General features: G+C 40.1%; 2 protein-coding genes across 5 annotated transcripts in view; one reads left to right on the top strand and one right to left on the bottom strand.

Annotated features, from left to right (window-relative positions):
* The window catches only part of plcb1 (phospholipase C beta 1), a 63,156-nt gene extending 58,194 nt beyond the window's left edge, over nucleotides 1–4,962 (bottom strand). For all 4 annotated transcript variants that reach the window (XM_018733371.2, XM_018733378.2, XM_018733363.2 and 1 more), the window contains exons 1-2: nucleotides 4,610–4,962; nucleotides 2,194–2,271 (exon numbers count right to left, since the gene is read on the bottom strand). In XM_018733371.2, coding sequence (XP_018588887.1) covers nucleotides 2,194–2,271; nucleotides 4,610–4,708 — 177 coding nt within the window. In that variant the 5' untranslated portion in view covers nucleotides 4,709–4,962. The remainder of the gene's footprint in view (nucleotides 1–2,193; nucleotides 2,272–4,609) is intronic.
* Nucleotides 4,963–10,256: 5,294 nt separating this feature from the next.
* On the top strand, nucleotides 10,257–22,716 carry tmx4 (thioredoxin-related transmembrane protein 4). Its single transcript, XM_029258760.1, has 8 exons — nucleotides 10,257–10,566; nucleotides 14,631–14,746; nucleotides 17,956–18,001; nucleotides 19,580–19,708; nucleotides 20,316–20,361; nucleotides 20,799–20,900; nucleotides 21,456–21,519; nucleotides 22,331–22,716. The coding sequence occupies exons 1-8, from the start codon at nucleotides 10,325–10,327 to the stop codon at nucleotides 22,567–22,569; spliced, it is 984 nt and encodes a 327-aa protein (XP_029114593.1). The 5' UTR covers nucleotides 10,257–10,324; the 3' UTR covers nucleotides 22,570–22,716.
* The last annotated feature ends 510 nt before the right edge of the window (nucleotides 22,717–23,226 follow it).

The following is a 23,226-nucleotide window of genomic DNA, read 5'->3' on the forward strand; positions in this document are numbered from 1 at the left end:
CCTGCTGTGTTTTAGTCTGACTGCCTTCACCCAGTGTTAGAACATTGTTTGGAATACAGGAATACAGTGCAAGGAAGGCGCACTTGAAGGAAGTCATTTTTTGTTTATAATCAAGCCCACCTCATACAAATGGGTGTCCAAACATAATTGCGGAGACTGTCTGGCGGCTCTGAGTATTTTTACTGTGACATTTGGAGTGGCTGCAGCACCCAGGGTAATCACGACTCTGATTTAGGGGTGACTTAATGACAAATGGAGTGCCAGCACTCTACCATAGCTCCACTTCGGCCTGATGTATCAGACTGCCTAACGGCAACAAGTACGCCACAACAAGTAGGCACAGTACCGCTGTACAAAGCGAGGGTCTGTTGCCGAGGCATGTAAGTGAACCCTTTCACCTCCCATAAGACAAAAACAAAGACCAAGCATCTTTAGACAATGGTTTTTGTGGGGTGAAGCTGCCAATCAGAGCGAGCGCCTATGCAGACCAGTACCAAGAGCCGCTTGTTGGCTTCGGCCGCTTCTGCTTTGGCCAAATTGGCTCGTAATGAAAGGCTCGCCCTCCCTCCCTTCCCTACCTCTGCGTTCTGCCTCTAAAATCCCATTCCGCGCAGGGACACAGCTTTCAACAAAAAATTTTTAAAAAATGAAATTAAATAATACATGGTATGACGTTCATCGATATGCAGGATTTTTTGTTTCGAACACTGAGAGTACGAATGCTTCGCTTAAAAACCATAACCAGTCAGGCTGGAATCATGGATGAGAGTCCTTACAAAGTGCACCAGGACAAACGTGCCCTATACTCACATGGATTACCCTCAGTGACACCAGCCAGTCTATAACTAAATTTTAAAAACGGTCTCTGCCAAGTGACTATGAAATATTGTCAGTACAGTCAGCACTTTGAAGAAAATTTGGATTATGGATGTATTCTTAAGAATAGCTCATGGCCATATCTCACGCATGCTGGTCATTTCTCACAGGTAAATAGTGTGGTCATTGTTAACTGTTGCTTGCAGAAGTTTAGCAGACCGATGGGCTCAACGTTGTACGGATGAGTCCTCGATGTCCATGTCCACCCTCAGGTTGCGCTGAACGCACTGAGGAGAGTAATTACCCCCCATCCCCCTCCTCCTTACCCCTGTATTCATCCTGAGCCTCACAGTCTTTCTTCTTACCAAATAATGCAGTCTGAATGCTTATTGTACAGACGTCATGTACGACACTGGGAATAATGTATAACGGCTAATTTAAAGTTCTTATTTTACACCAGTGCACGTCTTCAAAAAATCTTCACCATCTACTTTTTAAGAAAAGATTTTCAAAGTCTTTATAATGCGAGAATGAAAAAAAAAAACATAACTTTTCTCTGAATGCTGAAAGGCACTTTGGTAAAGGAGCAGTTAATGAAAGTTACTGTATTTAATTAAACTTTTTAATTACTGGTGGGAGGTGGGGGTGCAGTGAGCGTTTCATGATGTTTAAGGATGTCTATTTTTAAGTGTTTCACTGCTGCCTGCAGCGTATCATGGTGATGGAGGATTTGATCAGTCCAATTTCCTGTCCATAGCAATAGAGGTATATCGCCTTGAGACCTTCAGTCAACGTTAAATACGGAAAGGTTTTAACACTTCTGAGTTTGGGGCTACTCTAATGTTTTAACATGATTCATACTTTTTAACAGATTTTTTAAAGTCTCTTTTATATTTAGTGAAGATGAAGAGAAGTGACCCTCGGTAATATGCTTTTTTTCACTAATATAATAATACCGTTGACATTTCAGAGGAGGAATGTGGTAATAGAAATTAATAACACACAAATCTGAGAGTATTTGTAATTTTAAGAATTAATGCCAGCATTATGCAAAAATTATACAACTTTTAAAGGAATTAACAAAACATTGCAAAAAAGTTCGATAATCTCTATGAAATATCTTGGAAGATTCATAATTTATTGGTTCCTTCCATTTTCATATATCCAAATGAACACTAATAAAGAATTCACGTTTAAATATTTAAAGATATAAATTCTTTAACGTGTTCATCACTTTTTAAAATGTTTTGGGTTAAAATATTTGTAACATACAATGAGAAAGCCCAGAAGATGTGGAGTGATTTTCTGATTGGATTAAACATCTAGGAATCACTGGACTGTGTGGGTGACAGTGAGATGCACACAAGTCTTCCTTACCTTGCTCTGATCTGTCCAGTACAGGAAATAGCCTTGCGGATCAACTCGTAAGGTCACCGGGGTTACTGTTGAAGCATCCTAACAGCAACAACAAAAGACAACAACTTCATTATAACCTCTAGTCTGTTTCAATAATGGAACCAAGTGATTTGAGTTCAGGGAACAAGTCCAGTAAGCACTGTTTTTGGATTGCTATTAAATTACATAGTGTTGTGACTTGTTGATTCTTACATTATTTTCACTTATTCACCAGATGATTGCCAGTGATTGCCTGCTTTCCATTTGATCAAATATTCTTGCGGAGATTCTTTGTGTGATTTTGTAATCTTTTTTCTTCTGCCTTTAGGTCTTTGCAGCCAAATCAAGTATTTAGGCTTGACTCAGCCCATTGCATAAGTGGCCCACATATGCATGATTCACTCTTGCTTGGAATAGTATCTTCTAGTGAAAAATCCCAAAAATCCTGGCAGCCAGAACAAAATGTACCTTATCCACAGATATCTCTTATTGATTGTTTTATTTTAGATCTTAGAAGAATCTGCCCACATAGCCACAGTATTTTAATGTTAGCCCATAGAGCGTATCTTGCGCTGATGTAGAGGAGGAAAACGGGAGATTTAAAGCATGGTAGTTGCCGTAGCAACAGCAAACTGGCTTCATTTTACACACAAATTAGCTTTACATTTCTAACATTTTTTTTTACATCAACGATAATTTTAATGATAAAACAATAATGATAAAAAAGTAACTGACAAACAGGGGATCTGTACTTCAAAGAGATATATAAATAAAACAGCACAAAAACTGCACATATAATCTAGTAATCTGACCATCCTGTCGTCTGCTTGGTCACAATAATCTTTCTCAGAAATCCATAAACTGTGCATTGGAATAGCGTAAAAGACATCTGTGATTGACATGCATGCCAGCAGATATCTCATATCAGCCTCTAGGTTTTGGAATTTATTCCAAGCTGTATATCGCATTATCATATCATATCTGAAGATTTCATATCTGAAATATGCTAATATACTGGTTTCATATAAAATAATGCAAAGTACCCAAATATTTCTAAGTTTTGATACTTTCACTCCAAGGCCAGATACATGTGTCGGGTATATATACATATATTAAACCAGTCTGTTGACTACACGCCAAGACAATATATGGGAGATAACAAAACCGTAAAAAGTTTTTGCCAAGATTAAGCAAAATAAAATGCATTAATGACCAATGTATATATGAGATGAGAACTATCAAACCACCTGGATGCAATGTGTGTCGCACTGCACCAAGCAATGAGTGCATTAAGCATAAAGTTATGTTTGCATGCTCAATTCAAAATCCCACAGGTCACACTATAGCATTCCTGGAAGAACACACCAGTTATAACCCATGGACTGGGCTTTTTTTTCCCAGCAACCAAACATTTCTACTAGAATGTGAAAAAAGACACACGACATGTCATAGGTGACATCTGGAGAGATGTTGCCCCATAAATCTTTCTGGGCAGCATTTTTCCCTCATAAACACATTGTCACCTTGTTGTTCCCATTTGTTCCCTTCATTTAACACCTTGCAACATGTGATGTCCTGGAAAAGGAGACAAAGCTGCTCACTTGTGGCCATGAGGCTCTTCAGAATCTGATGTTCAACAGCCCATAATATTATGAGCTTTTCTTCGGTTGATACAAGATAACAAACAGCTGCTTTTCACAACAAGTGAACAAGCCCATGGTGCGCTCAGCCCTAGTTATTGCCAACAGAAAATGAATATTCCATTAATAATATGGCTAAAATGTTTGATTCAGTGTCTGCCGCTCGTGCGGCTGCAGTCCATATAGACTAATAGAGGAGTGTTATATTTACTACAGTACTGTAAATCTTCCATGGCATATGGTAAAGTTGACACGGAGAAATATAAGGTCGATCGCCATTCGCAGCAGTCAGAACCCCTGATTTACGCCGTATAATATATCATATCAGGTTGGACACCGGCTGGAGGATTTAAGGAAGTGAAAGTGATTTATTAAATATTTGAATGCAACAACGGTAACTCACTGAGCAGCAGGACGGTGTCAAGTTTACCCGATCTACCATGGTATAGGAGGTGCCTTTTTGCTGAGCCTTTTTCTATAAATACATGTAATTTTGCAAGCCAAGTGTGCCTTTGGGAGCATATCCAGTGTGTCTCCGTGTTCTTCTGCAGCAGTTACACGGTGTTTAAGTTCTCGAATTGCTACAGAGACTCTCGAGCATCGCGCTCGCGGCTCCCGCGCCTGGATTTGCGTATTGCCGTCAGTACAATAGAATAAAAAATCAATGCACCTGCACTCGTCCGCGAAACCCGCGACTCAAGGCATGATCGCGAGCACAACGCGGGCATCATGACATCGCATCTGCCGCATATACTCACATCGTCCCATTTCATGAATTTGCTGCCCTTCTTGAGACTCTCCGACACCCGCACGGGTTCGAGCTGCAGCGCGTGCACGCCGGGCTGTGCTCCTGCCATTTACTCGTGCGATTCCCGGCCGACACGAGATGAACTTCGCAACAGTGCTTTCAGTCCACCCCCCTCCCCCGCCCCTCTCCCCACCAAAAACAAGAAAGAAGCCGGAGGAGCCTGGAATGGCAACGGCAGCGATCGAGAGGACCCTCTCTTATAATTATTTCGCCCTAACGGCGCATGGCGCACACGCGGCTTTTGACGGCTTCGCGACACCTGGAGAGCCGCGATGTGGAGCCTCGACCGCTGATTCCTGCCGATCGGAGGGAGGCTGCAGGCACACGGGGATGGGGGAGGGAGAAAAGGAGGGAGGGAGGGATTGGAGAAAAAAAAAGTGAGTGGGTGTCCGCTGACTTATTTACAGCACTTAATGCTTGGGCTATCCGCTCTCTGGGATGCGACGCCTCCTAGCGCTTATCTTGTCAAGTGAAATCCCACTGGGGTGGAACAAAGATCAATTACTACCCGTGTACTGCGTGGGGCTTCGGCAGAGAACAACCTGAACCCATGCATTTGAAATGTCCCCATTTAGTACTATTAAAAGTCTGGCCCTTTTCCCAAGGCGACTTACAGTGTTAGGCAGTGAATTTTACCATTATTTATCTGTTTAGAGAGTAGGGTATTCTTACCACGCTCAGTACCTTAATCATGGGTACTGGGGCAAGAGAGGGTTCCAAACTGGCAACCTTCAGACTAGAGTCCGAAGTACTACACCAGTTGCCCCTTCTGTCGACAAAGCCACCTGCTCAAAGGTACAGACTTTGGGAATATTCAGCCTTCTTAATACCCCTTGAAGCTTTTCATCTTTTTACAAAGCTCTCTCAGCAGCTGTTTGCTTGGAACTAAACTGTTATTCTAGCCTTTGTTTAAAAGTTCCCTTTGTCTTATTCCAAAGAATACACTTATTGCAGGTTGGTCTCGTGTTTGTCTCAGTATCATATTTCATCCTTTCACATTAATCAGCATCTGACTGTTGTCCTGTGACCTTGCGCTTTGTGCAGAGCTAGCACTGTAAGTCACCTTGGGTAAAGGACACGGCTAGGCTAAATAAATATAAAAATGATACATTGTTTGGTTTTAGATTTAAATTGCCAGGTGAGATTGTTCACTGTTGTACTGCTGATATTTTATCTGGCTTTTAAAAGTCAGAATCAGCAAAAGACTGCAAGAATTTGCATTCAAACACTTAAAACGTAAGTCTCTTCATGTGTGGGTGGACACCAGTAATCCTGCAGGTTATATTCCATTTCAAGTGCACACAGACATACGTTGCGCTCAACATTCAGTGGAAAAATGTACAGTACATGCACATCCCTATTACTCTGATACAGTTGTATATCAGTACAGCACAAAGAAAAACACACAGGATCAATAATAATATGTGCTTTAAACTTCAAGAGGGCCTGACTGTATACGTGGACATACCTTGTGCATCTTAACGGTGCTGTGAAAAATAGATGCAAAATGTGCTGCCATGCAGTGTGTTGTGATTATCACCTGGCTAGAATACAAATTATATACTCCAGATTAATCAAAACTCATTGTATTCATCTACTGAAAGATAATGGAATAATCAGCAACAATAACAACAATCTTGGCTCTGTAGCCAAGGGACATATACATAGCAATGAAATAAGTTCTTTAATTAAGCCAAAGATAATGCATTTATGTAGTTATTTTTGGGGATGCGGTGGCGCAGTGGGTTGGACCGCAGTCCTGCTCTCCGGTGGGTCTGGGGTTCGAGTCCCGCTTGGGGTGCCTTGCGGCGGACTGGCGTCCCGTCCTGGGTGTGTCCCCTTCCCCCTCTGGCCTTCCGCCCTGTGTTGCTGGGTAGGCTCCGGTTCCCCCGTGACCCTGTATGGGATGAGCGGTTCTGAAAATGTGTGTGTGTGTGTGTGTGTGTGTGTGTGTGTGTAGTTATTTTTTTGTTGCATTACATTATGAAACGATAACACATGAAAATACTATCCGCATGTGATTGTCTGCATGATTCCTGTTTAAACTGTGACATAGAGAGAGTGTGCTCCACTGATGTGTGGATGAGTGACCCAGTGTAAGTAGTGTATCTAGCAGTGTAAGTCACCACGGTGAATAAGGTGTGTGGGCTTATAACACTTCATAGAGTTCATTGGAAGTCGCTTTGGAGAAAAGAATCTGCTAAATAAATAAAGTAATTAAGTAAATTTTAACAAATATCTTTCATAGTTGTAATTCCATCATCAAAAGTAAAGGTCATTAGTGTAACTTAAACTTAGGGCATAATATGTATCATGACATTTATTAAGTTGCGCAGACACCAGTCTGTCTACTTCAACTTGATGTTTGCTTGGAACGGCAAACTCAAAACGTTTGAATTTCAATTTGTGAGAATGTTATCTTTCACAAAAATCACAGTCACAATTTTCTACACTGAATGACATTATGCAGTAATTCAATTCAGATAGTCACTCTAAGAAACTCGCAGTAATTACATCTTCTTTATTGCAACGACTGCCTGTTTTAAACCAGTCACATTAAAAGCTTTAGCCAGAGAAAGGAAAATAAGAGTTTCCTCAAGATAAATATCTGGTGACATTTCTACCTTTAGCATTATGCACCCACACAGATTCCCTGTTTAGGAAAATCTTCCCAGTAAAGGGTTGAGAAAATGATAGCACTAGTAAAGTGATCCCTCTTTCCCTTTTATAATCAATGTTTGCATTTGTCGTTATTAATAAAATGTAATATACATTGAGGTCTCGGTCCAGGAAGTGCCGGATGCTATTATTGAAATATAATATAGAGTCTTTCATTAGTACTGACCAAAGATAGCACAAATGATCAATACAGTGCATCAAGTGCTACAAACAAGCAAATAAAGAGTAGTTGAAGTAACTAACTTAATGAATCCCCATCTGAGATTTAACATGCATGTTATTTTCTCAGGAACTGCAAGCATTACTGTAGTGAAGCAACTAATAAAAATGTTCTGTTAATGAAGCAGTAATTGCAATTCTGAAACTGTTATCAAATTAACAACCCAGTAAATAGGATGTTATGTCCTTACATATAAGTTAATCTGAGGATAAGTTTTTTGTTGGCATACACTTCCACTGTGTTCTTTGAAAATCACAAGAGGTAGCACAATCCTTGAAAAGGATTTTTACTGAAAAAGAAAAAGCTGTTCAGATGAACAGGGGACATGGTGGTGCACTGGGTGTAGATGGAGCCTATGCTGTGAGGGGTCTGGGGTTTGAGTCCTGCTCGGAGTGCCCTGTGACGGATTGGTGCCTGTCTGGAGTGTGCATCCCTCACCCCCTGTGCCGCCAGGTTAGGGTACGACTCACTGTGACCCCACTTGGAACAAGCAGTTGCACGCATTGTTTGTGTTCAGATGGAAAGCTTTCCTCTTTTCTATAGTTATAATTATTTCAGCTGATTTGAAACAATAATGTTTCAACAATGCCAAGTGAGTGGACTCTTCAATCATAAATATCATACTAGTGACTTCAAAAAATCTAATTTAGCAAATGTAATGAAGGCCTAATGTTTCCATCCCTGACAAGGTCAGAATTACAGTATTCACTATATCGTATTTGTGTACTTCCTTTACAAACCCTTAAATTTAATTCAATAAGAAAGCAGTATCCACTCTGATAGATATTTTTGAAATTGTGCAGAGGAAAAACAATTTTTCTTTTTGAAAAATTCTGCTTTGCAGGTACAAGGTGGAGCCCCAAGCAACTCTTTTAGAGTAAACATGGGGTTATTTCTCCATGGTCTTTCTCAAATTGAGTCAAGCTGACTTCAGTGAAGTTTTTTTCAAGATTGCTGAGAAAACAAAATATTGATGATATCCACCTGCAGTAAACAGTCTACAGTTGAGTCTACAGGGCATCTCAGTAACTTCTTATACTCTAGAAAGTGCTGAATTATAATTATTCTGGGGAGGGTTAATACAGAATATATAGAGCACACATTTGGCTCTACCAGCTAAGCTCATTGGGTTATAGGACTGACCTCACATGGTTTATATTCTTAACCAATGCACCGTCTTATATATTTAGAAAAATTAAAGCAGGCTGAAACATCCCAAAATGTGTTGTGATATTGTGTAATGTGATATTGGCCCAGGATGGGTTTAATGTTAACTTATCATTATGTTAAAGACTTTGGCTTCTATTAAGGTCAATTTGAAGGTCCTTATGGAAAAAGTCTGTGTGATAGGCAGCTTTGAAACACTTATATTAAGGTGATCTAATGCTTCTCGTCGTCCAAAGGAACCATAAATAATAATAAAAAAAAAACCACTGTGTGTCTTACATCTTCCAGAACCCAGGTGATGTATAAAGTACATTATGTATTGTATATTTTATTTGATTTTGCATTTTTCCCCATTTTTCTCAGAGGTGCAAAGAAAGATATGTGAAAAACATCTTCAATGCAAATGCCCAAGTAGAGGATATTCAGTTTGCCACCCCTTTATTTTAACTTAATGTATAAAATGGATGTATGGATGGTTGAATTAACAGACAGACAAAGAGACAGACTCCTAGAGAGGGCAGCTGGTAGTGTAGTGGCTAGAGTTGCTGCCTTGGATCCAAAGGCTACTGGTTTGAATCCCACCTCCAGCTGTAATACCCATAAGTAAGGTACTTACTTTAAAACTGGTTTAGCACAAATGACTTAGCTGTATAAGGCAAATAATTGTAGGTAGCTTCACACTTAAGTCACTTTGGAGAAAAGCATGATAAAAATGTAGATGGATAAACCAATTTCCCATCAAGTGAAGTTGATATGAACTCATCTCATTCTGCTACTGTGATAGCGGTAAAATACAAGTTGCAGCTCAGAGAAGCCTAAAACAAGCGGCATCTGCACAAATAGCACAATTGAATTAATACTGTATCTCACTAGTTCCAACAGCTTAGTACTGGCACTGGGACAAATAGACATTATGTCCTCCTTAGGGACAGGATAACACATATTTTAGTGTCCATTTATCTACTTGCTCGGGTGGCAAGCTGTTGACAAGAATGAATGAATGAATGATGAATGAATGAATGAATGAATCAGTTATGTTTGCATTTACTTTTATTGTTTTATCAGACTTTAAGCGAGGCAAAACTCAGTTTTTAATGCCTCAAACAAGTCGTGCATTTTATTTAGACGACTCTCACTACAACACAAGAAGAAATGCACAAACAAGCAAACTAAGTCTAATGCAAACGCAACGGACACGTAAAAAAACATAAATAACCAACATGTTTATGTTGAACATGAAAAATATGCATTGTGTATGTATACACCATGGTCCATGTACGACAAAATATTAATATATCAATAAAAATAAATAAACACAGGAGGATATTATTATTTATAGATCATATTATCCAATGGACGACTGATTGCATGAATTAAAAGAATAATAAATACCACAAACAATGTGTACATATATTTAATGTCTTTCCTTTGGAAGAAAATTCACACTGGAGTAAAGATTAAAAGACAGAGCAGCAGAGCAGCAGGGCACTTAAGTTTCACAGCCCAAAGCACCGGAGCGCCGATCCGTCTCGTTGCTCCTTCAGTTCCACCTTTAGAAAAGCAGCACGCGCTCCGCTTCCTGCCCGCTGGCTGCCGATCATGTGCGCAGCCAACATGGCGGGGACGCGACGGCTGCGAGCGCCGCGGCGGCCAGCGAGGAGCGCGAGCTGCCGCCGCCGCCGCCGCCGCTGGTGCCTCCCGCTTCTCGCGTGCCTCGTCGTTGCACTGACAGTAGTAAAGGTGGCCGCGGCTGAGGCGCCGCGGGGTGCGCGAGACAGCGTGCAGACCCTTACGGACGCCAACTGGACTCTTCTACTCGAGGGCCAGTGGATGGTCATGTTGTAAGTGCGAACACGCGCGAGTGACGATATAAAAAAAAAAAAAAGGAAAAAAGTGAACCCCGCGGCTGCATTAAGACAAAGCGCGGTCCTTCCGACTGCCGAGTAATTGGCGCGCGGTACGCGTCGCGCGCTGGTAGCTATGCGCTTCAATAGTCATATAAACAGGATCGCCGTCGCCACGGTAGTCTGTGGACGCGGAAGTGCGGTTTTGGCGCCTAAGTGCAACATTGTAACACTTTTTATCTGAATTCTAAAAATTCGATAGCAGATTTTACAAAATACATGGCAGCTCAGTTATGTAGCGATTACTGCAACGAACATGTGTATGGCATGCTATTTAAATGCAGTAATTCATGTTTAGCGATTTCCTTAGTGTCTCTTTGTCCAAAAGTAGTGTAGTCATTCCTAGTTATTTGCAAGGGAGTTCCCTGCTGTTTTTAGCTCTGTGTTTAAATTGGCGTAGGGCGAGTTGTCTTTGTTTCGTGTGGGATTGTTTCATTTTGTCTGAGCTGGGAATTATGGTCCTGGACTAATCAGATCAACAAATTTATGAAAAAGGACTTGGGAATTTTAGGGTTAATGTACACCAGTCACTACTAGGTTGGCTAGATCCATTCAAGTTGGATATTTCTCTTAATCTGACTAAATCAAGTTTGGTATTTTCCTGTTAAACTACGTGTAGAGTTTTGCAAAATACAAAATGGAATGAGTTGCTTCATCTCTGGTAGTTCTTGTTGTTTTTTTTTTTAATATCAGGCCATTTTCTGCTGTGCACAATTTACACATTAAGGGTGCACATCTATCGTAATTGCATTAAGTCGAAATAAGAGCTTATGAAATACAAATAGAGTTGGTACATCGAAATGGAGCCTTTGCGTGACAATGCTGTAATCAACAAAACAATATAATTGCTGGCAGAAGGCTAATTTTTGGGCCCATATTACATACTAACAAAGCCTGTAAGCACAGTATGTAACTGCCTAGCAATGTAAGGGATGCAGTAACGTAGTGGCATTAAATATTGCCAAACTGCAATAAATTTTGTTGTATGTGCACTTATGGTTGTGATGTACATCCAGATAAATCTCATTTTCCAGGTACATTTGTGCAGCAAAATGTATGATACTTGAAAGTGCATAGTTGTTAGGCATTGTTTTGTCATTCTATTTAATTATTTTTTCTCTTTAAGAGCAGCGTTGCATAAGAAAATTTGCTTCTAATGGGAGGCCGATACAAATTTGTACCACCGAAATTAAGATTAAATGATATCCATTTATCATGATGGTAACTGATGATCAATGTTGAAATCAACATTTAGAGCAAGTTGAGTTTTGTGTTCTTTTACTTCTCTCAGGATCCTGTTTCTTTCATTACGGGGGGGTCCTCTCATTGCAGAACCAATGCTGTGTTGTGCAAAACTACAAATGTGAAGTGCTTCTTGTAGTTTTCGGGGCATGGGAAATTGCTAAGCAATTTATTATTGTAAAAATGGTCATTTTTGTAGATATGACCATTTTTACATATGATAGATATGCAGAGTAACTGCGGGAGAGAACATCTTGCTTAGTGGTTCTGTTGGCATTAGTCTTGTGTTCTAATGTTGAGGATGTGTATTGTAATACATATTATTACAGTAGTTACAAAATTTGCACAAGAAAATGTCAGATTGTTGTGAACAGTATTGCTTTCCATGCTATATTGCAAAAGTGCGAATTAAAATAGTTTGAATTTAAGATGCTTTAAAGTAACACTGGTGTCCAACACTTACTGTTATTTACAAGGTGATCACTTCTCCAAGACTATGAAATATAGTTTAAAAAAGTTGTAAGTATAAAGGAGAGAAAAATGAGGGTGGTGTGGCACGTTTGGCAAGTGCCTGCTGTTTGGTGGGTTTGGGGTTCAAGCCCTGCTCTCCCGCTTCGGCCTTGCACCGTGTTGTCGGATAAGGCTCCAGCTCATCGTGACCGATAAGCGGTTGTAGATGATTGGCTGGTTGGGGGATGCAGCAGGTGTGGCCAGTGACCCCTTCGGCCTTGCTCCCTGCATTGCCAGGTGAGGCTTCGGCTTTCCGAGACCCTGCTTGGGACACGTTGTTGTAGACATTGATTGGTTGGTTTGTTGGAGAGAAAAATGTTGTTTTGTAAATTATTACATCACTCGGACTCACCCCCAATACAATGAAAATCCTTTTAAATTCCTGTCAGTGACCCCCCCGGGTAAGGTGACATCGGCCTAGTTCATCGAAACACTAACAAAAGGAGGTGCTCACTTGACAACCTCAATGAAATACCCATGTTGGCCCTCTGGTTGAGGTGGTGGTCAGAGGAGGGAATTAAGCCGTTTGGTCTTCAGTCATGGAGAAGTATGATGGTAATTGTATGTTGGAGACAGCTGGAAGCGTAGTGGTTAGAGCTACTGCCTTTGGATCTAAAGGTTACAGGTTCGCTCCCCACCTCTGTCTGTAGTACCCTTGAGCAACGTACTTACCCTTAATTGCTCCAGTAAACTTACCCAGCTGTATAAATGGATAAATAATTGTAACATTAACATTGTAAGTTGCTTTGGAGAAAAGTGTCTGCTAAATGAATAAATATAATTCTGGATGTTTTTCTTTAGTTTCATGGTGAAGTCGATTGGACTGGGTCCTTGTGTACAGCCGTTGTAATATATGCATGGGGTGTAACGTCTTGCCCTGCGTATGTTGAATGAAAAGAAGTTTCTTTCCACTCCTTAGAGAAAGAACATTAGTTCTAGGGGATTTCGGCAAGAAATTTACTTGGCCAAGAAGGCCACGCACGCTTCTGAGACGGCCGATACACTTGAGGCTGGATCTTCTGGGGCCTTCCAGACTGAGTCAATGGAACGCCGGGAAGTTTCCGTCTCGGCAGCGCAGGGAGCGAACACGCTGCTGAGATTCAAAGAAAAGTAATGGAAGGTCAAACTGCTGTGCAAAGAAGCTGCAGGAGACGTCCGCCTTCGCAGCGACTCGCAGGGTGGGAGGGTATGGTTTTAGTCGAGGCAAAGACTTGAATTCATATCAACAGAATGGGCTGATGCCATGTGTCGTCGTTGCTGTCAACATAACAGCTGAAATCACCATCCGTGAACACCCGCGGGCCATAAAGACACAGTCTAGATATGTCGCTCTCATCCGTTGCCTGCAGGTTTACGTATGACATTACTTGACATTTTGAAGTTTCTTTGCTTGGCATTTCAAATGTTTTTTTTTTTCCCTTTTTTATTTGCCCCTCTCAAACAACAAATACCATAGATTTACTATTTTTAAAGACAGGAAATACACTTTAAAACAGAGCTTTGTAATGCATAGAAAAACAAAAACATGGTAAAGTCAGAACAGGTTGAATGATCTGTGGTGGAATTTATTGATCCAAGCACTTTTTCCCCTCATATACATCGTGTCTTATGAAAACCTAAAAAATAACATTTGAATCCTTTAGAAGACAAACTCTTAAATTTTAAAGGACTTTATAAATCAATTTGACTTGTGTTGTCATGAAGCACAATGATCAAATCTTCATGTTGCTGTATATATCCTGCTGTATATATCGTGTGTCATGTTGTATGAGGGGCATCTGGTAGCATTGTGGTTAGAGCTGCTGCCTTTGGACCCAGAGGTTGCAGGTTTACATCCCACCTCTTGCTGTAGTACCCTTGAGGAAGGCACTTACCCTAAACTGCTCCAATAAAATTACTCAACTGTATAGGGTAACTAATTTTAAGGAGCTTCACAGTGCAAGTTGCTTCTGTGATGGAAAGCATCAGCTAAATAAGTCAATGTGTCTGAACTCAGGATTAATCAGGTAGGGGGTTGCTGATTATTGAAGGACAACCATTGACTAAAATCTTCTCCAAACCCATAATACCATTGTGTGTGTCCAATTCTTTCACCCACGTTTCATACTAGCGGTACATTCCATAGAGTAATAGTTATGAGTTCATTATTTTATGTCCCATGCTTTTCTGACAGATTGTAGACCAGTACTGCTGACCACAACTGTAGTGGGATTTGTGTTTTTTTTTTTTTTTTTTTTTTTTTTTTGCAGCTTTGCTCCATGGTGCCCTGCATGCCAGCAGGTCAAAGCTGACTGGGAAGAGTTTGCCAGACAAAGCACAGTGCTGGGTGTCTCCGTGGGCAAGGTGGACGTCACTCAGCAGCCAGGTAGTGTAAAGTGTTTTTTTTTTTTTTTTTTTTCCTCTTCTTCTTCTTCCCCAGTCCGGCCACATGGTGATGGTTCACATCATGTTAGAGCTTTACTCTCTTCACGACAGCAGGTGGCATAGTGGTTAAAGCTGTTGCCTTTGGAACTGAAGGTGGCAAGTTCGACTCCCAGCTACTGTTGTGGTACCCTTAATTAAGATACTTGTTCTGTATTGAAAACGCCCATCTTTTTGCAGTAGGCATGTCTTTGAAAGTAGCTAAATATTGTAAGTCACTTTGGAGAAAAGCATTGGCAAAATGAATACATGTAGGTGTGGTCTCACTGATGTCAACATTTTATGAGATTATATCTTTGTAGTGTGTTCTGGAAGTGTGTGTAAATGCTCATCTTCTTTTCTACAGGCAAATCTACATTTATTTAAAACTGATATAGATTAGCATGAGGACTTTGTTCATTAAATGAAAAATGAGCTGATCGTTGTAGATGGAGAAAATTAGCTAACTGAAATGCCCCCCCACCGTCCATCTTAAACAGTGGCATCACTCAAGGGCATTACTGATCAGAATCAAATTTCACGCATGGGCTGCGTTTCTCAAATAATTTCTTGTGCTCTGAAACATAATTTTAAAAACCAGTTACTCATGAACAGAAAAAGGATTAGTACGGTAACACAATAAATGTGACTCAAAATAATACATGCTGTTTGACCTGCAATTAGACGACATTGCCTGCAAGCATCAGTTTCTGGTGTGCTGGAAGATATTTTATTTATGCATTTACATGTAGCCCTGTTTATTCTGAAAATGTAATAAAGCATTGCAAGGATGAGTCATTGTTTTTAAACGAATAATGTCTCTGCAACACATCAGGTTAGCTTCCGGTTGCAATTGAGATGGCCTTGTAGAAAATGAGATTAGATGGAATTTATAATCCTGTTTGTAATCTTTGTAATCCGTGTTAATGTCGAACACATGGTGTGCATCTTATGTCGTGACCACTGCTGTTGTGCTGCTTAGCCAGCAACCACACAACCGTATCTCTGCTTGTGTGTGTATGTATAGAAGGGTATCAGTATACCAATTTAAACTCAAAACAAGGAGTGCCCACATTTTATAGAACCGTAATTTTTACATCATTATCATTCGTCTTGTGCCTTTATTAAAAGGATCATAGTGTAAAGTTATTTATCCATTTATACAACAGGGTATTTTTACTTTTAATTTTTAAAATAAAGCCCTTTCATTATTCTCTATTTTTATTCAGCTCACACTTTTGTCCAAGGCAGTTTACCATGCAAGGCTTGCACAATGCATGGGTGTTTACAAGGGTACAGGGCATCAATCGGGTACGCTGCTTTTTCCACTCCTCCTCCTCTCCATGTTTGTATGAAAATCAATCCTCTCCTCTCTCTCCTTCACACTCACTAGATGGGAACCTGACAGGCTCTTTCTTCCGGGTCTTTCGAGCGCCGCGCTGCAACCATACGAACGTAGGATGAACTCGTAGAAAGTCTCCCGCGTGCAGCCTCGTCCATCATCATAAACATAGCTGCCGTGGCTCTGCGGTGGTCTCCGTTCCCTCGGTCCCACTGCCACAAATGAACATGTGTTGTCCCCCTCTTTTGCTTATCTGCATTTTAAAGTAATGAAAATATGAATAATTCATAATTTCAGCTCTCACTATACCTGAATTGAAGTTTGTTAAAACGTAATTTCGAGAGAAAAGTGTTAGACCAAGCTACACCTGTCCCAAGGACAGCTATAATAGCCCCACACCACTCAACACCTCTACTTGCGGTGGGTCACGGAACCCACCACCTCCCCATCTCCACCTCTCCCTATCTCTTGCTCGGCACCAGATGGAATGTACACCAAGCATGTTTGCGATACACATACCTAAGTCTAATACTTGTAACTCCTGTAAGTAAACCCGAACTAGGACAGCCGGTAACGTAACGGTTAGAGATGCTGTATTTGGACCCAAAAGTTGCAGGTTTCGGTGTTACCTCTGGCTGTATTACCCATAAGTCATGTATTTACCCTAAATTGCTCTAGTAAAAAATTACTTAGCTCTATAAATGGGTAAGTAGCTTAACATTGTAAGTTGCTTTGGAGAAAAGTGTCAGATACATGAATAAATGTAAACCTTGACAGCTTTATTAAATCAGAAAGGAAGAGTTATTCCCTTCTTTAAGTCTCAGGTTGATAGAAATTTTCAAACCGTTTGTTGCTGTGTTACACAGATTTTATTCTCAGCCCACCTGCATCCGTGGGTGAAACGGTGCAACTCGCAGCAGCAAGCGAAAGGACTTTTTTTGCAGAGAAACGGCTCTTTCTCGATCAGTCGGCTCTGTCTTCAAAGCGCTAAAATGTGAAAATTGCCTGTTTTGAAGGCATGTTCTTACGAAACAATAAGGCCTGAACTCAGACTGAAACTGTGAAGGTGTTTAGGGTCTGTTACGTAGAAATCGCCTTGTGCCTGTTTCACCAGATATGGTGAAATAACCACTAGACTCAATACATAATTTATGGAATTTTCTTGGGATCGAGCTGTAATGTAATAAATCCACCAGTCAGAAACAGTTAGAATTACACTTGAGGAGCTTGACAGTGATGTTGGCAAAAAGGCAGATTGTCATTCAGTTTGATATGGATCGATGGATTTATGGATTGATCGATTTGTGGCTTGTTTGATTAATGGATGGAGAGATGGTTAGGTGCTCAAAGAACAAATAAGCTGAAATAAATTAAAAGTACCATCAGCTCACTTACATTTTAAATACTGACAGGCCATAATGAAAGCAACGTATCGAGTGCAGGTTCGAGCCGTGCGCTGCGGACTTGCAGAGAGCCTCTTTAGCTTGCACTCATAGCCGTCCTACACCTGCAGTGGGGTTTTAATGGAGCCTTTCCCCAGCTGCGTGAGTGCTCAGAGACACATTATCCCGCCACCGCCTTTCACCAACAGGGATAACGGCTGCTTTTGAAACGGAGCCCTTTACCATGGTACGCAGTATGCAAAGCAGCACAGTAATATTATTGCAGTCTGTTCCCCTAAGAGTCTCAAAAAAATTTAAATTATAAAAAAGAAAAAAAAAAAAAAAACTCCCACGCTTATCTAACTGCACTTTTCACACCTAGCGATGGAGAATATGGAGAATGTGCCGCTTTGTTCTAATTCTTTCGCTTTTCGCTCCTCTTCTCTGTAGGTCTGAGTGGACGATTCCTAGTCACTACGCTGCCAACTATTTTTCAGTAAGTCTTTTCAGTGTGTTTTGAAAATATTGTTCCTGTATCAAAAGCTCTTTATTTAACAATTGAGGATGCATTCCAGGTTGAAGACGCGGGGGGCATTTTTACAGGAGTATGTGTCAGTAACACAGAGACAGCAAATTTTGAAAATAAGACACTAAATTCTAACTAATAGAATGTTGGTTCAAGTCCCAGAAGGAGCCCATTAGTTGTGTCCTTGAGAAAGACACTAAATATATGTAACCTTGAGGAAGACACTAAATCTCAATGTGTCCTTGAGAAAGAAAGTTGCTTTTGTAAATCACCAATAGCAACACCATGTAAGAATAATTACATTTTTAATTAAATTTTACCACCTCAGACTAATAATCTTTCAGGATTTTTTTTCTTGTTCATAAATGTAAAAGACAACTTAATCGGCATTAGTGTGGAATTATGTTTGTGAACCAACAGTAGTGATTTTTCAAGTGTAAGAACTAAGATTCCGACTAATGAAAACCACATTGAGGGAATTCTGCTTATCCTTACCTGCTGTGATCTCAGCACAAATAGCTGCAGCATTATGTAAAGACTTCACACTCCCCCGAAAAGACCCCATTATACAACTCTTGTGTCCCAATGTTTCGATACATATTCATAAACACAACAGAAGGCTGTCACTGCGTTTACATAAAGCAGCCTGTCAGAAATAAATATACATATATACCTTCAGTGTTTTATGATTTCACATCCTCCAGTCTGTTTTATGTAAGTTGACCAAATTGACTAAACACCTAGAATTTAAAGTAATTTGTAGCTCATTCATTGGTTAGTTTTTTATTATTATATTAACGTATTTATTTTATATAAATTAAATAACAGGCCAGTTTGGTATGATCAGTGTCTTCATTGTCTCCTTTCTGACCATATTTTTATGACCGTCTGAAGTCTTTGTAAAAACATTTATGAATGAGTCCACCTTCTGTAATGTAAGGTGACTGTTTTCCTGACTCGCGACACTTCTTTGACAGTGTGAAATGTTGAATTAACCACATTCGCTCCATCCAATTAACAAGTCCATGAAGGTTTACACCTCTGCATGTTCTCCCATATTTCATATTAATAGCTCCATGTTTTGTATTATCCTTAATGATAAAAGTGTGGATGGGTGAAATTTTTTGCCCTGTTTGAGTTTGAAGGGGTGAAAACAGCTTTACATTAAGTAAGCGGAGACTCCACGGTAGTTTAGTGTTACCCTCTTCACAGCAGGGCTACTTTACGTGACCTATCCAGGATAAGCAGTTTGTTGAAGTAATAATGCATAACCCATAATAACTGTCAGTAGCTCTTATCATAGCTTTTGCTGTTTCTCTTGAACTCTGATCTTTCGAGATCTTTTTTACTTTTAATATTGTTCTGATAACAGACAAGATAATGCAGCAGTAGACATTTCGCAGCTGTTTTACAGCATTTTAGTGTTTCTTAATGCTGATTCATATAGCAACTTTCGTTCCCAGCTCATAATTTTGCTTCTGTGTTGTAGCCCTCCGAGAATTTTATTGATTTCTTTTCCTTTTTTTTGTCCCCCCCCCTTTACCGCAGTGCACACGATGGAAGTTTTCGCAGATATTTGTCGTCGCGGGCAGCGGAGGACTTCCAGAACTACATCATCCAGAAGAAGTGGGAGGCAGTTGAACCAGTTCCAGCGTGGAAATCGCCTTCCTCTCTCATGTAATTAGCTCCACTCCTTTTGAATTAGTCATTTTCTTTCGTTTAGGTGTCCTTTTCACACTCTTGCCAACACTGGAAAACAACCTCTTACACAGGATGTACTAAAGACACTGGTCCAGCTTTGCTCTTGTGTCTTGTTGGCATCAGAACCATCACCTGTCAAAAAGTGTTGTAAGAAATCTTTCGTCTTTAAACTTAAGTACTGCACTTCATTGCTGTAATCAGGCACATAATTCACAATGACTTGTTTGTTCTACATGCTATAGGTTCAATTTTAAAACAAAAAAGGAAAAATTAGTTTTATTTACCCATATTAATGATAGTATTGGGGGGGAGACAATTTTTGATGCAAGTTGAGGGCTTCTGAAAGCTAAACTGTCAGTAGTTAGGCACTCAGCCCAGCTGTTGTGTTATGAACATCTGTTTTATACAGCACTTAAGGAAGAAAAGATGCTTGGTTAAGCAGATGGGAAATCTCAGCGTAAAGAAGGAATAGCAGAGAGCTGTACCCATCGTCTTGGTTGGAGAGTCTGCCTTTTCTTGTGTGCGCTGCCCTCTCCGCTATTAATTTGTCTTTTCTGCTGTTGGTTATGTTCCTCTGACCCAGAATGACAGGGATGGCAGGACTCTTCCGACTGTCAGTGTGGATCAGGGTAGGTGGGAAGCTTTTCTGCTTTGCCTTGGTATTTTTAGGAGCAAATGAGTCCATTCAACATATTTTGAGATTAAGATATTCTCCTTTTCCATTTTAATGTATCCCTTGGGATTGTTCATAATAGAATTTCTCAGTGTATTGCTGCATGTCACAAAGTCGGGATGAACAATATGAAGAGGTCTTCCTGCAAATGTCAGATTAAAAATGAGTAGTTCCGATTAGCGGAAAAACATGCATATACAGTACACTAATATAAGACTTGAAAGGGCTTTTTATGAGCTGATGAGTCACATTTCATGTCAAATCAGATATGACATCCTTGCCTAGGAGAAGATGAAAATTGTATTAAATTTATGATGTAAAGATAGTTATCCTGTATAAGGGGAACAAAAACTAGCTCCGTCCATCTTTTTTTTTTTTTTTTTGTCTTCATAGCAAATTCACAGCTACCTGACTGAGACTGTTGGAGTTCCAGTCTGGGGATCTTATATCATATTTGCACTCGTGACCTTGTTCACTGGCCTGCTGCTTGGCTTGGTATGTACATTACATTTCTTAATGGTTTCAGAGATAATTGCTTTGTGTTGTAATATCATGCATGACCTCAGTTTTTATTTAAACCCCCCCCAGATGACTATATATGCACATTATGCTGAACAAATTGATTCATCATGTTATGCTCCGCATTGGTCTGTGTTACTGTCTAGTGCCTCGAGGTGCTTTCTCTTACTCCTGGAAGCATCTCACCTATTTGTGAGAACAGCGAGTATTAACGGTGACAACAGGAATCTGACTGCAGTCCGTCACCTCAACTGTGAGCGTTTCAGTGACTCGGTGTTTTAACTGTAATTTATTCAAAAAGAGGCAAAAAATAGGGAGCAGAAGAAATTCCTACAGTTTATCTGCTGCACTGTTGCGCAATATGTTATGTGTTGCATAAAACCTTATATGATAAGTGTTTTGTAATATGTTCTACAAAAAAAGGTTATGTGCCTGCACTGAACACTAAAAATGGATTTACAGTTGACAGGGTTGTATATAGCAGTAGTACAGCTGCAAACTAAAAATGAATATTTATTTTTCTTTTATTAGATGCTGGTTTTGATTGCCGACTGCTTGTGTCCATCCAGGCCGAAGCACAAGACTATAAAATCTGGTAGGTCCAGTAATAATGGCCGTCATAAAAATAAAGGTGGTATTATTATTATTATTATTATTATTAAGCGTTTTTTATGTTACTTACAGCATTGGGTTGGCTACTAAACTACTTCAAATCTTTTGCCTATTGAAAACAGCTGGGTAGTTTTTACTTGAGCATTTCAGAGCATGTACCTTGCTCAGGGGTATTACAGCAGGAGCAGGAGTATTTATAGTACTTTTAGCTGCTAACTGCCAACCACCTATAACTATATTTTTTTTAATTTGGCGAACAGCAAAAATACGGCCTGATCCTGTATATTTTATAGGTTTGATAAACTTATCAAGCTCGTTTCCTCCTGGAATCATTGTTATTTCAGTGATGTGAGCTCAATTTGAAATGCAGCCAGAGCAATTAATGGGCACATTAGAGGAAAGTCTTCTGTCAGATGTGAATGTTTCATGCAGACAGAGCCGGTTAAAATGAAATTTGGAAACATTAAAAATGACAGCTTGGCTGTTTCCATTTTGAGTCAAATCTTTAGCACAGTTCTTATCTCAGATGAGAGAAAATGTGGCTGACTTTTCTTAATTTAAAAATGGGTGGCAGAAATAAAGTTAACAGATTAAATTTTGCTGTAAAAATGTATCCAGCTATGTGAATCTTAAGCTACGCAAGTTTGTTGCGGTGTGCCTAGAATTATCACTTCTTTAATTTCCTAGGGCTCCCTTGGATTTTTTTCTAAGTTATGTTTTATTTATCCATTAGTTCTGGATCATATGTTCCCTCGCTCTCAGTGGACTTCTGTCCGTCTTATGTCTTTCCGTAGAAGTGTACACGAAAGAGGACGGTTCCGAGGACGACGTGGAGGACACTCTGACGGAGGAGAGGCAGCTGTCAGATGCAGAAAACGAGAGTGCGAAGGTGTCGGGAGAGGAGTCCGCCGGGGAGGAGGGCCTGGCTTCGGAGGGAGACGTTGGCGCCGCTCAACACCATCTGCCAGAGGATGCGACGGAGAGCTCCGTTCGCCAGCGGAAACCTCAAGGGCCAGAGGCCCAGGAGACTTAACCGTTCGACATGACGACATGGCTGTTCTCTTAATCGGATGGGTGACATCCAGGCATATTGGCCGTCGGTCTCCAAACGTTCAAACGTGTCGAGTTCCTTAATTCAGCATTAAAGACCATCGAGCTGTCTTTGTGGGCGTCCACAAAACCAGGTGTACTTTTTTGTCTCTTCATCCAAACACCAGCTTTGTAGACAAATTAGAACAAAGTGTTTTTGGACGTCAGTTTACAATTAAGAAAAGAAACTGAAGCTCTTTGAAATTAACATTGCTGTCAGCCTGGACAAAAGTTAGTCTTTTGTTTCTAGTTTGATTCTCCTGATTTCAAAAGTATGCTTCTCTTTTTACAATGTTTGAACAGATCATTTTTCAGTGCTTAATGTAGTGCTTTAAATGAGAAATGTTTTGTGGGGGGAAAAAAAAAAAAAGAAAAAACATGGTACAAATTTTTTTGCTTAAACCACGCATTCTTGGTCACAGTAACATTAAATGTCTTTCATTGTATAATTTTTAAAATAGAAGGAATACTATATGGCGAACTTCACAGATTTTGCATAGTCTACTCGTACTTTGTACTGCTTTATTCCAGTTAGTTTACATTCTACACCAGCCTGCCTATATACAAGTCCTTTTCACTATTATTTTGGAGGCTCTGTTCT

This window comes from Scleropages formosus, chromosome 15 (genome assembly GCF_900964775.1).
Source record: "Scleropages formosus chromosome 15, fSclFor1.1, whole genome shotgun sequence".
Classification (NCBI taxonomy): Eukaryota; Metazoa; Chordata; class Actinopteri; order Osteoglossiformes; family Osteoglossidae; genus Scleropages; species Scleropages formosus.